The 15,082-nt window shown below is 40.8% G+C and overlaps 1 protein-coding gene across 1 annotated transcript in view; it reads right to left on the bottom strand.

Annotated features, from left to right (window-relative positions):
* The window catches only part of XPNPEP2 (X-prolyl aminopeptidase 2), a 472,549-nt gene that overhangs the window by 345,058 nt on the left and 112,409 nt on the right, over positions 1-15,082 (bottom strand). Inside the window, exon 6 of the mRNA XM_078688442.1 lies at positions 3,589-3,675. Coding sequence (XP_078544568.1) covers positions 3,589-3,675 — 87 coding nt within the window. The remainder of the gene's footprint in view (positions 1-3,588; positions 3,676-15,082) is intronic.

Here is a 15,082-nt window from a genome sequence, read left to right as displayed (position 1 = left end):
GCTTGTGGAAGACAATTTCTATGGACTGGAATCTAATGAATGCTAAAGTTATTCTGGTATTTTACTGACCTATACTGGTCGCTTTCTATCAAGAAAGTTAAATAGAGGCAGTTGCCAGAAAAATCTAAAAAAGAAAGTCCCTCAGCAGAAAGCAATTCTGGTATTTTACTGATCTCTGCTGGTCGTCTTCTATCAAGACAGTTAAATAGAGGCAGTTGAACAGAAAAAAGTCCCTAAGCGGAAGCAGACAAGTCCTAGGGCTGATCTCAAGAGCCCACAAAGTACATACACATATAAGTATATACTAAAGTATATACAAGAGGTCTCGAATGCTCGACCTAAAACGTACCCTCCATTAGTGAATTTAATAGATTAAAAAGAGGACCATGTTTACACATTGGGGTTCATTAACTAGGTCATCATTTCCTCTTGGCAATTCGTTGTTAATCTTTCACTGAGTCTACAATAAATTTCCAAGCGGTAGAACCTTTGCCCCCTGTTCACTGCATGTGATGAGCAAAGAGCTGGGAGGAACAGTTTACAAGGGGGAAAAACTTGTTATAACATTTTCACAGCTGGTTGATGAACTCCTCTAATAGGAAATTTTCATATTTACTGATTTGATCTAAGGGTTTCTTATATATTAATGAATAATGTTCGACAACGCCAATCAGTCTTGCTGTGCCAGAGCCTTGTGGGTGACAGTATTGGCTTTGTGAATACCAGAGGCTTTTAAAATGCTCCTGCATTGTCTAAGCCAACAGCGGTGACTGGCCATGTTAAAGGTATAGTAAACAAGGATTTCTTTACTTTCAAGAGGGTCACCATGTTGTGCATTGCAAAGTGGTGACGCAAATGTGGAAGCCATTACTAGTATAGTTGTTAGAATATTGAACGATGTTTTCTATACAGCTGCTTTGCATAACGTGACACGATGATGCGACACCCACAGTCTCATGCAACGTGATGGACATCTTGAAAGTATAGAATTACAATATCTTTATAATTTTTACTGTGATTGGTCTCCACTACTGGCTATGCCAATGAGGGTGTATTTCAAAAGCAGCTGGCAATGACAAAGCCAATAGTAACTCCCAGGGTCGAACTGGGACAGAAAATAGGCCTGGGCACCCAAAACAATAACAAGCATTTGCAATGCAATCGGTCTTGCCTTTGGGACCTTATATGCATTTAGCTATGTAGCACATTAGCCTGGGTGCTTAAACATTTACTGTTCTTTAACATGGAGGGAAAGTAAGCACCAGACTGCGTGACACGCCAGGTATGGGAACACCTAGAGAGAAATATTGCCTTTCAGTGGGAAATGGTATACTCCAAAGCTCTGTTTTTCATATAAAAGCAGGGTCTTCGGTGGTCATATCACTGAAAATACAAGATTTGAAAAATACATTTTTGTCTACGGGTGCTTGTGGAAGACAATTTCTATGGACTGGAATCTAATGAATGCTAAAGTGATTCTGGTATTTTACTGACCTATACTGGTAGCTTTCTATCAAGAAAGTTAAATAGAGGCAGTTGCCAGAAAAATCTAAAAAAGAAAGTCCCTCAGCAGAAAGCAATTCTGGTATTTTACTGACCTCTGCTGGTCGTTTTCTATCAAGACAGTTAAATAGAGGCAGTTGAACAGAAAAAAGTCCCTAAGCGGAAGCAGACAAGTCCTAGGGCTGATCTCAAGAGCCCACAAAGTACATACACATATAAATATATACTAAAGTATATACAAGAGGTCTCGAATGCTCGACCTAAAACGTACCCTCCATTAGTGAATTTAATAGCTTAAAAAGAGGACCATGTTTACACATTAAGGTTCATTAACCAGGTCATCATTTCCTCTTGGCAATTCGTTGTTAATCTTTCACTGAGTCTACAATAAATTTCCAAGCGGTAGAACCTTTGCCCCCTGTTCACTGCATGTGATGAGCAAAGAGCTGGGAAGAACAGTCTACAAGGGGGAAAAACTTGTTATAACATTTTCACATCTGGTTGATGAACTCCTCTAATAGGACATTTTCATATTTACTGATTTGATCTAAGGGTTTCTTATATATTAATGAATAATGTTTGATAAAGCCAATCAGTCTTGCTGTGCCAGAGCCTTGTGGGTGACAATATTGGCTTTGTGAATACCAGAGGCTTTTAAAATGCTCTCGCATTGTCTAAGCCAACAGCGGTGACTGGCCATGTTGAAGGTATAGTAAACAAGGATTTCTATACTTTCAAGAGGGACACCTTGTTGTGCATTGCAAAGTGGTGACGCAAATGTGGAAGCCATTTTTAGTATAGTTGTTAGAATATTGAACGATGTTTTCTATACAGCTGCTTTGCATAACGTGACACGATGATGCGACACCCACAGTCTCATGCAACGTGATGGACATCTTGAAAGTATAGAATGACAATATCTTTATAATTTTTACTGTGATTGGTCTCCACAACTGGCTGTGCCAATGAGGGTGTATTTCAAAAGCAGCTGGCAATGGCAAAGCCAATAGTAACTACCAGGGTCGAACTGGGACAGGAAATAGGCCTGGGCACCCAAAAAAATAACAAGCATGTGCAATGCAATCGGTCTTGCCTTTGGGACCTTATATGCATTTAGCTATGTAGCACATTAGCCTGGGTGCTTAAACATCTACTGTTCTTTAACATGGAGGGAAAGTAAGCACCAGACTGCGTGACACACCAGGTATGGGAACACCTAGAGAGAAATATTGCCTTTCAGTGGGAAATGGTATACTCCAAAGCTCTGTTTTTCATATAAAAGCAGGGCCTTCGGTGGTCATATCACTGAAAATACAAGATTTTAAAAATACATTTTTGTCTACGGGTGCTTGTGGAAGACAATTTCTATGGACTGGAATCTAATGAATGCTAAAGTGATTCTGGTATTTTACTGACCTATACTGGTCGTTTTCTATCAAGAAAGTTAAATAGAGGCAGTTGCCAGAAAAATCTAAAAAAGAAAGTCCCTCAGCAGAAAGCAATTCTGGTATTTTACTGACCTCTGCTGGTCGTCTTCTATCAAGACAGTTAAATAGAGGCAGTTGAACAGAAAAAAAGTCCCTAAGCGGAAGCAGACAAGTCCTAGGGCTGATCTCAAGAGCCCACAAAGAACATACACATATAAGTATAGACTAAAGTATATACTAAAGTATATACAAGAGGTCTCGAAAGCTCAACCTAAAACGTAGCCTCCATTAGTGAATTTAATAGCTTAAAAAGAGGACCTTGTTTACACATTGGGGCAGTTTTGAACTTATAAAGACACAGTCTATGAGTGTTTTGCTAAATATGGAAGATTGCATGCATTTGAACTTGCTGCAGGCAATTTTTTTTTAATTTAAAGGAAAACAACATGGCCTAAACAGACCATGAAACAGGCACAGGAACAGCTTAAAAACCAAACCACACACAGACCTGTCAAGGCAGTGCATGAGGTACGGCCAGGCAATCGCCCTATAGGCCTGTCCGACACTGGACTACTACAATGGAAAGGCAGAGGTCAACTCTATATAGTACTGAAGACTGGCCAGTATTCTGCTGCCAGAATGATTCACACAAACATACCGATGGAGAAGAGGAAGGGGTCGAAGCCGGTGGCCTCTCCTGGTGCAGTCTCATTGACGAGCCATCCCACGGTGGAACTGACGGTGACTGTAATAGAGAAGAGGTTAGTGTTATTCCAAAGGGATCAAAAACACAATCAAACGGAATTATACAAATTTGGACAAATACAGTGACGACAAACGGTGTCAGGTAAAAAAATGAACCAGTTCTCAACATTTATTTCAGGAGGATATTGTCATTTCACACTGAAGACGTCTTAAGGCACTGATTAAAGGTGATAATCTTCTAGGAAGAGAAGCCTTGTGAAAGTTCCTTTTTCTGGGTCTTCTTTATATGCGAACGATGCAGGAAATCCAATTTTTTTCCCGCAAAATCTGTATGCTTTGTGATTGGGTCACTGAACACAAGGTAGAAAACACGTTCTACTTAAATGTTTCAGAGCTCTTTCCTTTAAAAAAAACAACAATTCAATAGTGGTTGAAATGTGGTATAAGGCCTTGCTTACAACTCCGATCATTGTGCAATCCCAATAGTAGGCATTGGCACTAAATCCTAGAGCAACAACAGGGAGGGGATTGGATGCTCACCTGTTTCTAGCATGAATTACTACCCACCCCAAAAACAGACATTTGAAATTCCCAGGACTCGAAGTCGGTGTCTCTATTTATTGATATATCACAAGTAGCTGTGTGCGAAATTCACTTTTTTTTTGCTAATTTATGCAAAATTTCAGTAACATTACACGAAATTAGGCCCAATTATGTAAAATGCAAAAACAGTGCTATATTTTAGTGCAACATGTGAATTTCTTGCTCAAAACACTGCAAAAAACACAAGTGCCGCAAACAACAGCTGTTTTGTAGTTGCTGAGCACATGAGCATTTTTATTTTCACAAATGGCATGCACTTACGCAATTTGGCATAATACATCAATTTGAGGACTTTCAGGTAAGAAGCATAATGTGAAATTGACGAAATTACGATAGTAATGACGCCAGTGTAGCAGAAATTTCATCTGGGCCAGGTATTACTTGGCATAACATGAAGAAAGAGAGAGGTCATGATCTGGAGAGAAAAAGTTGTATGACCTCCTGAAAAGTTATGCTGTGGTTAGAGTTGGAAGAGAATTATTGTGGCAGCAGGTACAGTGCCAGAAAAGATGGTGTTCCTCCAGGTCTGAAGAACATAGTCTTGGAAGGCTTGGACATGTCCATTGCTTGTTTTTTTAACTTTGTGAGGCTGCACATGGAATATGTTCTTGCTTCTTGTGCTTTCCGTCCCTCTGGCTGTTATCAGTTTCTCTTTTTCAGTAATCGGAGTGACTAGAGTTGATGCGAAGAGATGCAGGTGTTAAGCGATTCCAGGGGCAATGGGTGGATTTATTTTACAGAGAAGGTGAACTCAGAAAGACAAAGTTTGACACTTTCAGGGTGTGTTCCTAACTTGAGAGAACAGATGTCTAGGTTGAAGTAAAAGGTTTTAGCCGAAGCAGGGCTATTAAGGGAATGAGCCTGGGCTGCAGAGATGCAATAGTAGAAGTGATTATTGCCCAAACGGGGCGAGGGTTCAGAACCGGATCTTAATCAAATTGAGTTTAAGAAGGTGACATCCTCCAGTCAATTAAGAAAAGGGAAGATGTTTGTTTTAATCATTAGAAATAGGGGAAGACAATGGTCAATAAAAACATTTAATACTAAAAGAAGTAGGCATCATCTGCACACGAGTGAAAGAACATACCCTGTGTTGCCATAAAAATCACGTGTGGTTTAACCTACAGACAGAATAGCTGGGTTACAGTGATGAGCCTGTAGGAAACCATATCAAAGATTCAGATGAAGGAGTCGGGTGGTTTCATATTAGACAAATTATACCCTTCTTAGTGTGAAGCTGGTGAACCAGTTTAAGACCTTACTACAGATACACTGGAGAGCAAATGAGATCCCAAATAATTCCCGTGTTCAACCATGTCAAAGGCTGTTAAGAGTTTGAGGCGCACCATCAATCCTACATCACTGTCGTCCAAGAGATGCAGTTCATCATGTAGCATCCTAAGAGTTGTCCCTCTTTCCCCTACATATTGATCTGAAATCTGACTGAAAGAGAATAAGACCATTTTATGTCATTTTAAACATTTCTGTGGGGGCATGTTTTAGTGAAGGGTCTCAAGTCAGAGGGTTCAAGTTGAGGTTTCCTTTGAAATTGTATGGGTTGGCAGATTCTAAGAAAGGATAATGAAATCTCTGCAGAAATCTGGGTATCGACCATATGGATAACAATAGAATTTGGTTGCAAGAGACCTTTCGAATAATTGGTGGGGAAGTGGTTATTTAATTTGGATGACATTTTTAGAAGAAAGTAATGTGTTTTTGGGGTGTGTGTCAGGTGAGATATAGTAAATTGATCCAGTCTAGGAGCATGCTGGGAGTTATACGCAGAAAGAGGATCACTGGGATTAGATAGCATTCTGGTAATGATATACCTGTGGTTGTATACATGAAGGTAGGGAGGACTGGGGGTTGGAGGGGATCCTATACGGATTTGATGCTTGTGAAAAGATTCTTCAGTGGTTGAGCAAATTGTGAATCTGTTTACTAACGAATACGCCTTGTGCGTCGAGAATGAGATTTTTTAGAAAAAAGAATAAGGACTTTGTGGACGTTTTCACTTTTAGAGTAATAAAGAGATTCAGCTGTGTGTATTTGGGGTGTGAATGAGCGCCACCATTTCTTTTTACGCAAACATTTTCGTGGCATGCTAATGTTGACTTTCAGACAGAACCAAGTCATGGATTTTCTTTCACAAGACGGGATTTCATGAAGTGATGTGCGTTAATCACTTCTGATACGAACATTAGAAAGTAAAGTTGTTTAATCATTGGTCAGAGGCGTCCTCTTAAAGCTTTTTTCCCCACTTACCAGCCAGCATATTGCTTCACTTTCACAAAACAAGCAACAAGGACTCAATGCAGAACCCATGTCATTTGAATGAAGACAATTATCAGGCTTGGCTGCATTCTACTTGTATACTAATTATAGTGCAAATCTGTACACAACACATTGTCATGAAGCGTGAGTTGGAAGAAGAGAGGCTTTGGGGTGGTTCACGCACATTCTAATCAATGGATTGGTTACCTGCTTGTAGATGCGTCTCCATGCTCTGAAAAGTAGAGGATGCCAATTGGGAGATTGAGAAGGAATAGTAAGTAACAGTTTCTAGTACACTTATGTTGTGGGCGCACCGACACTGTTAAGAAGCATGGGAAACAGGAAGAGTGGCACCACAGTAGCCCAGGTACACACTTACTAACTTGATTGATTATTATTACATTGGTATAATCTGCTATGAGCATTCACTACTTTTTAGCAACACAACAAGATGATGGACGGAGTGCTAAAACGTTTCAAACACTCACCCTCAGTCACAGATCTGGGTTAAATCCATAATTCTTTTGCTCACCATAGTTTGAACCCAGCCATATGCAAATCAGTCTTGACGCTGCTGAACATGGGAACAGTCCAACCCGGACTGCCTGGCCAGGTCTTTCCTGGACCGGAAACAAGCATCCTGGGAACACTTTCTGGATATCACTCCTCATCAGCCAGGCTAGCGTGAATCCAGTGGCACAGCAGGCAAAGGACTCATGTCTGGGCATACCCTAGCCACTTATGGCACACATAGCAACACACAAGATGATGGGCGGAGTGGTGAAACCTTCCAAACACTCACACCCAGTCACAGATCTGGGTTAAATCCATCATTCTTTTTCTTGCCCTTCCACCCAAATTCGGACCCAGCCATATGCAAATCATTCTTGACCCTGCTCTCCATGGGAACAGTCCAGCCTGAACTCACTATACTATCCCAATTTGGACCCAGCCATAGGCAAATCAGTCTTGGCCCTGCTGCACATGGGAAAAGTCCAGCCTGAACTCACCATACTATCCCAGTTGGAACCCAGCCATATGCAAATCAGTCTTGAGGGGAACAGCCTTTACACCGCATGCCGTTACAACACGGTTTTTTCAATGCAAGTCGTTACCACGACTTGCGCTAGTGGGTGCTGCAGGACAAGGAATTTTTTAATTTACTATCCAACACCTTCCCTACTGTACGTAGGCTGGTGTTAGAATAGTAAATTAAAAAATTCCTAAGTCCGCACCCCTCCAACGCAAGTCGTGGTCACAACTTGCGTTGAAAAAAACGCGTTGTAACGGCACGCGGTGTAAAAGCACGCATTGTAAAGCCGTACAACCCAGTCTTGACCCTGCTGCTCATGGGATCAGTCCAGCCCGAACTTCCTGGCCAGGTCCTTTCTGGACCAGAAGCAAGCATCCTAGGACCGGTTTCAGGATATCACCCCTCATCAGCCAGGCTAGCTTGAATTCAGTGGCACAAGTGAGCAAAGAACCCATGTCTGGGCATACCCTAGCCACTTAGGGCAAACATAGCCACACAACAAGACGATGGACGGAGTACTGAAACTTTTCAAACGCTCACCCCCAGTCACATATTTGGGTTAAAACAATTATTCTTTTGCTCACCATGTCACCCCAGTTTAGATACAGCAATATGCAAATCAGTCTTGACCATGCTCCAAATGGGAAAAAATCCAGTCCGAACTGCCAGGCCCCGTCCTCCCTGGACCGGAAACAAGCACCCTCGGACCAGTTTTGGGGTGACATCCCTCATAAGCCAGGCTAGCTTGATTCCAGGGGCACATTCAGCAAGGGACCCATGTCTGGGCATACCCTAGCCACTCAAGGCAAACATAGCAACACAAGATGATGGACATAGTGCCGAAACTTTTCAAAAGCTCACCCCCAGCCACAGATCTGGGTTGAATCCATCATTCTTTTGCTCACCATACCACTCTAGTTTGGACCCAGCCATATGAAAATCAGTCTTGACCCTACTCCCCAGGGCTGGAACTAAACTGGAATGGCATGGTGTGCAGAAAACAATGGATTTAGTCCCAGATCTCCGCACTGGGGGTGAATGTTTGACATTGTTTCAACATTCTGTCCATCAATTGTTCTTTTTGCATTAATTCACTACTTTTTAGCAGAGTGAGATAACATTTTAATATGAAACATACTAAGTCACATAAAGCAATTAATGATCCAAGATTTTGGTAGTAGTAGCAATGATGACTTCAGGCTATCAAGTTTAACATAACATTTCAAGAGTTTGAATTAATTATAACCAACAGAGCTTCTGGGCCATATGTCAGAGATTGTGAACCCATCAAAAAAAGTTAAACAACCCTGAGTGGCCAGTTTTAATGAACGTATGAAAATGTATATACACAAGGTTGGCTAATCTTACCCCAGATAAGGGTGATAGAGCAAGTCAGCACCAAGCAAAACACAGGTTCTTGCGAGCAATAGACATTTCTGCACTTTAAACCATTTAAAGGTGCAAGAATCCAAAAATCATTTCAGGGTTTATATTCCTCATGCTGTGATCCTTAGCAAATCACAACTATGTTTAAGACATGGCAAACAACAAAGATGGATCTTCAAATCACTTTCTTAGAGAAACTTTCCAGTGCAATTGCTCAAATAACTAAGATTAGAAATCTTTGGTAGAAATTGCAGTACACCTGAATTGGATGGAATAAAGGGGATTCCTGGTTAAGGATAGATCAAATGATGGCTTTTGCCCCAAAATAAATGAACTGCTCCCTTCAGACTGTACAGTTAAAATATTCTGCACAACGATAGCAAATTAATTATCCAAACAGAGATGTTATAATTAGCAAACAAAGATCATTAAACTAAGGTGGTGCACTCTGCATTAGCCGTGGAAGACTCAAATAATCCCTCAATTTAGGATTGTAGTTAATATAAATTAAAAGACGAATCTAAAGAAAAAAATATAGATATATATCCAAAAACAGTGTTATGGAAATGCAATAGGTTCTATCATATGACCTGCAACAACCCCCAGTGTTGTTGAGCCGGAGCTCTACATCAGATATATATATATATATATATTACCTACTGGCGGTCGCCAGTAGGTATATATAGTTAGGATTTTTTTGAATAGGGATTTCTGAAAATTCTATGTTGAATAACTTTGGCGTTGATGGACGGAATTGGCTGAAATTTTCAGGAAAATGGCACATCTTGTTTCTGAGCGTCCCCTGAAAGTTTGGGGGGGTTTCGTCAAGCGGGGGCCGAGAAAAAAGGGGGGTCCCAAAACATGTTTTTAACATTGAGTTTTCCATAGGGCGGTTGGACTCACTTTTAGCTCGAACGGCTGAATGGATTTCCACAAAACTTGGCAAAATTGTAGGGACTGGTAGCCCGATGTGCCTTTGCTATGTCTCAAGATATATGCTCCAGTGGTTTTTACGAAAATTTACTTTGAAAAATATATATTGGGCTACATTGGGCTATATATATGTTAGAGCCCAAATGTAGCCCAATGTAGCCCAATGTAGCCCAAAGATGGCCACCAGAGACAAAAAAAAAACAAATGTAGCCCAAATATCAGCCAGATGTAGCCCAACTATAGCCCAGTGACAGAATGTCCCAGAGTGTTCTAAAGAACAACTAGAGCGCTAACAGTCTTACTTATGACAAAAGTATGGCACACCTGAAGTCATCTTGATTGGAATAAAGTGTTAACACTTAAAACATTTAATTTGAAAAGGAACAAAATGAGGGGTTTCATTTTGCCATAGAAATGTTATATATATATATAGTTAGAATTTTTTTGAATAGGGATCCCTGAAATCTCTGAAAATATGTTGAATAACTTTGGCGTTGATGGACGGAATTGGCTGAAATTTTCAGGAAAATGACACATTTTGTTTCTGAGCGTCCCCTGAAAGTTTGGGGGGGTTTCGTCAAGCGGGGGCCGAGAAAAAAGGGGGGTCCTAAAACGTGTTTTTAACATTGAGTTTTCCATAGGGCGGCTGGACTCACTTTTAGCTCGAACGGCTGAATGGATTTCTATGAAACTTGGCAAAATTGTAGAGACTGTTTGCCCGATGTGCCTTTGCTAGGTGTCAAGATATGTGCTCCAGTGGATTTTGAGAAATTAACGTTCAAAAAAATATATATATCTGTGACAGCGTCCCGGTTAGCGCCCCGGTTCGCGTACCAGACGCGTAACGGAACTTCGCGAGGAGAAGCGGATTGGCTCTCCGGTGACTGTCAACATTCTAAACAGTCCGGAGCGGCCGCCATCTTGTCTCTCGGTAGGATCGAGAGACAAGAGGTGGAAATAAACGAAGGGGGAAATGAATGAAAGGGGGCAAGGTAGACCCCTCCTGACCCCCTAGGATTGATGTGGGGGCTATTTAAGGGCCCCGCGGGGCAAAAAAATAAAATAATTTTTTTGATTTTTCGCGGTGGAAGCGCTACCCGGTACGCGAACCGGGTAGCTCACCGGTAGCGTAACGGGAGTCCGCCATCTTGTGTTTCGGACAAATTTAGTCACAAGATGGAGGATAAACAATGTTGGGAATGGGTATAAGGGGGCACGGGAGACATATCCTGACCCCCTAGGTTTTCTGAGGGTGGCTGAGGAGGCTCATATATGTTTTTTTCCCCACACTCTTCTTCAGCATGATAGTTGATAAATTCGTTCCCTCAAAAAATGTATATACATAAAAAAATTCTATTAAATACATATAAAATATATTTTCCTTTAAAAGAAGAATACATTTTACAGCTTTTGATATTTGCTATTAAAAAACCATTTAAATTCACTGAAAAAACCATAGGTTATAGACCATATAATGTTAGGAATTAGCATTTACAAAACCTTGAAAATTCACTGAAAAAACCATAGGTTATAGACCATATATAGTTAGGAATTAGCATTTACAAAACCTTATTTTACTCACACAAAACCATTGAAATTCGCATATATAGTTAGTTGCACTAACTATATATCGCGCACCCGCAATCCACTGCTGATCATGTCACATATTACATCATTCATGACATGGTCAGTGACATCACTGATGACATCACTGATGACATCTCAAATGACATCACTGATAACATCACTGATGACAACATCCAGTGACTGTATGTTTCTGTAAAGTTAAAATATGTCTTACATATTGAAGAATGAGTGGATGTATAAGTGTCTGGATGAAGGATTTAGTAGGTGCATGACTGACTGTATGAGTGAGTGATTAAATGTGTCTCACTGAGTGCATGGGTTAGTGACTAAACTGTCTTAATTTGTGCATCATTATGTCTGTTGTTCTGTAAACTGCTGCATGTGTTGATCAGTAGCTATATGAGTAACTATATGGGTTATTGATTGGTTGCCCAAGTATTTGTATGGGAGACTGAGTGTGTGTGTGGGTGGCTGGGAGGTGTATGACTCTGTGCATAGATGTGTGAGCAGTTAATTCACTAGATGTATGGGTTCAAAAGTGCATGTGGAAACAGCTGTATGGGTGGTTGACTGTGTGCATGAGTGTATTGGTGAGTGAATGGATATCTCAGTGCTACATGTCAAAGTAAGTACATATCTAAAACACAGTACATGTGAGAGTTGACATATATAAATAACTGTGCATAAGAGCCAGTGAATGTGTGAGTGGCTGTATGGATCATTGTGAACTTGTATCAGGGATTGTATAAGAGAGTAAATATGTGTTAGTATATGTTTGAATAAGTAAGGTGTGTATAACTGTATAGTTGAGGAAATGGAGGTGTGATTGATTCTTTGCATGACTGACTAGGTGTGTGAGTAACTCCATGGATGAGTGACAGTCTGTGAGTGTCTGTTTACACTGAGTGTATCTAAGGGTATATTAGAGTCTGTAGAGGTTCATCGTATTATCACATGAATGATGTCATCAGTGATGTGATCAGTAATGTCAAATGAGATGTCATCAGTGATGTCATCAGTGATGTCATTTGAGATGTCATCAGTGATGTCATCAGTGGTGTCATCAGTGATGTCATTTGAGATGTCATCAGTGATGTCATTTGAGATGTCATCAGTGATGTCATCAATGATGTCATTTGAGATGTTATCAGTGATGTCATCAGTGATGTCACTGACCATGTCATGAATGATGTAATATGTGACATGATCAGCAGTGGATTGCCGGTGCGCGATATATAGTTAGTGCAACTAACTATATATGCGAATTTCAATGGTTTTGTGTGAGTAAAATAAGGTTTTGTAAATGCTAATTCCTAACTATATATGGTCTATAACCTATGGTTTTTTCAGTGAATATATATATACATATATATACATATCGTAGTTATTGTTATGGTAACCAGAGATAGGGATTTTTGTCCCTTAATAACTTTGCACCATTTGACAAATATCTGATAAACTTGAAGACCTGCTGCCTCTGTCCTGAAAGTTTTCCGGTGTTTCATCAAAGGGGGGCAAAGAAACGGGGGGTGTCCCAAAACAGGTGTAAAATTGTATGCATTTTTACATAGACTTTTGTATTTCACGTAGCACAAAAACCGTCAGTCAGATTATATATTCTGGTGCATAGATGATTCTGTGGGGTACCCGTGGTAAGATATTTGCTGCTGCACTTGCACTTTTGGTTGCCTAGCATATTTTGCACATCTATGAAGACGTTTTTTTTGTATTTAATACAATTACGAGCTTTTATTTATTTATGTGTATTATTTGCTATTACTGATTGTATTTTTATTAGCAACATTTTATTGTATCTACAATTTTTTAACAATTAATGTTTTTATTCAGTATATTTAAGTGCTTTGTTTACACGTTTTTAACATGCCACATGGTTTTGTTAAAATGCAGCATTGAATGGGGTAATATGCATTATGCAGTTATTTTGTCCTCTTTTTTATGGCTATATCACAGCACCTTTATCTGACCAATTGGAACCCTTTTGTCGTTTTGCACTTGCACTTTAAATAGTCTCCCCTCCCACATTGGCGTCATGTGACCAAGGCCTCTGTGAAGGCCGAAACGTTATGCTGGCAGGGCGAGCTTCCACGAATAAAATGTAATTTGCTCACTGCATTTTCTGGGTCAGCTCCTCTTTCCTCGCCTTGAAGTGCTCCGGTGGATGTTGGAGTTCGAGGGTTCCTGGATTGGGTGTGTTGCATATATACATATATATACATATCGTAGTTATTGTTATGGTAACCAGAGATAGGGATTTTTGTTCCTTAATAACTTTGCACCATTTGACAAATATCTTATAAACGTGAAGACCTGCTGCCCCTGTCCTGAAAGTTTTCTGGTGTTTCATCAAAGGGGGGCAAAGAAACGGGGTGTGTCCCAAAACAGGTGTAAAATCTTATGCATTTTTACATAGACTTTTGTATTTCACGTAGCACAAAAACCGTCAGTCAGATTATATATTCTGGTGCATAGATGATTCTGTGGGGTAACCGTGGTAAGTAGGCAGCTATTTCATTTGTTTTAAGTGTTTTTAATATACTTATATTTGTGCCCACGGTAGTATCGTGGTACTATCGCAGGATGTAGTGATGACAAGTCATTAGCACGTATTTGGTGTTTTACGTGTTAGGTTTATACACAGTAGGTGAGCACCTCACTAATTCCTAATTCTAGGTTTGCTTAGGAGTGGCACGCACGGGGCTGGTCCTTGCATGGTCCTTAAGAAGAGCTTTGAGGGGACAGCTCGAAACATGTCAACCCAATACTAGGGACTCTATACTCATTATAGTTAGACTTTCCCTATTATTAACCCCTGATTTTAGTCATACCAACTAGGGGCAGGAATAAAATATTAGCCCTCTAATTGGGTATTTTTAAATTTTTTGTTTTTCCACTCCACTTTAACTGCACTACACATTTTCAACCACTTAGTGCTTCTACGTAGTTCCGCAAAGTCGCAGCACGCCTCAATACGCAGCGGATTGAGAGGACGCCACCTAGGGGAACCCTGGTGGATAAGGAGACTCTAGAAAATTATTTTTCTTTCTGGAAAGAGGATTTTCATACATGTTCAGTGAAAATCCTGTTCTTCCCATGGTTCGTTTTTATTCTGGTATGGTGAAACTAGCCCTGAGGAGACACTATGCCCATCTGAGGGGTTGCTGCTGTATCGCCTGTTCCGGCTAAGCTTTGCTTGCCTGCTCTGGGTGTCACTTGTCCTGCTGCTCCTGTGCATCTCCCATGCCCCTCCCCTACCTCTCCCTCTCCCCCGGCCCCCTCTCCCCCTCCTCTGCTCCCTGCCCACTGTCAGGCTCCTCCTTTATGTCTCCTCCGCAGGATCCCTCAAATATTTAAATAAAGCCCTGGGGAAGAGGTGGTCCCCGGGGCTAAAAACAGCCTAGGAGGAAGGCCCTGTGTGCCCAACTCATTCGTTCTTTAATGCCTGCATGCCCCTGGAACCTGGCCCACCCAGGAGCTACAATGTAAACAAGTGTTGGAAACCGTGCTTGTTTTAAAAACAAATTGCCACAGATTCTGGACTCCGTCGCAATTTTACTGCAAATATGTTATTTAAAAAGTGCTTTTTGCCCGGGCGCGTCACTATGGGACCCCA

This window comes from Lissotriton helveticus, chromosome 4_1 (genome assembly GCF_964261635.1).
Source record: "Lissotriton helveticus chromosome 4_1, aLisHel1.1, whole genome shotgun sequence".
Classification (NCBI taxonomy): Eukaryota; Metazoa; Chordata; class Amphibia; order Caudata; family Salamandridae; genus Lissotriton; species Lissotriton helveticus.
The sequence above is the reverse complement of the archived record's forward strand: the minus strand, read 5'-3'. Positions and strand labels throughout refer to the sequence as shown.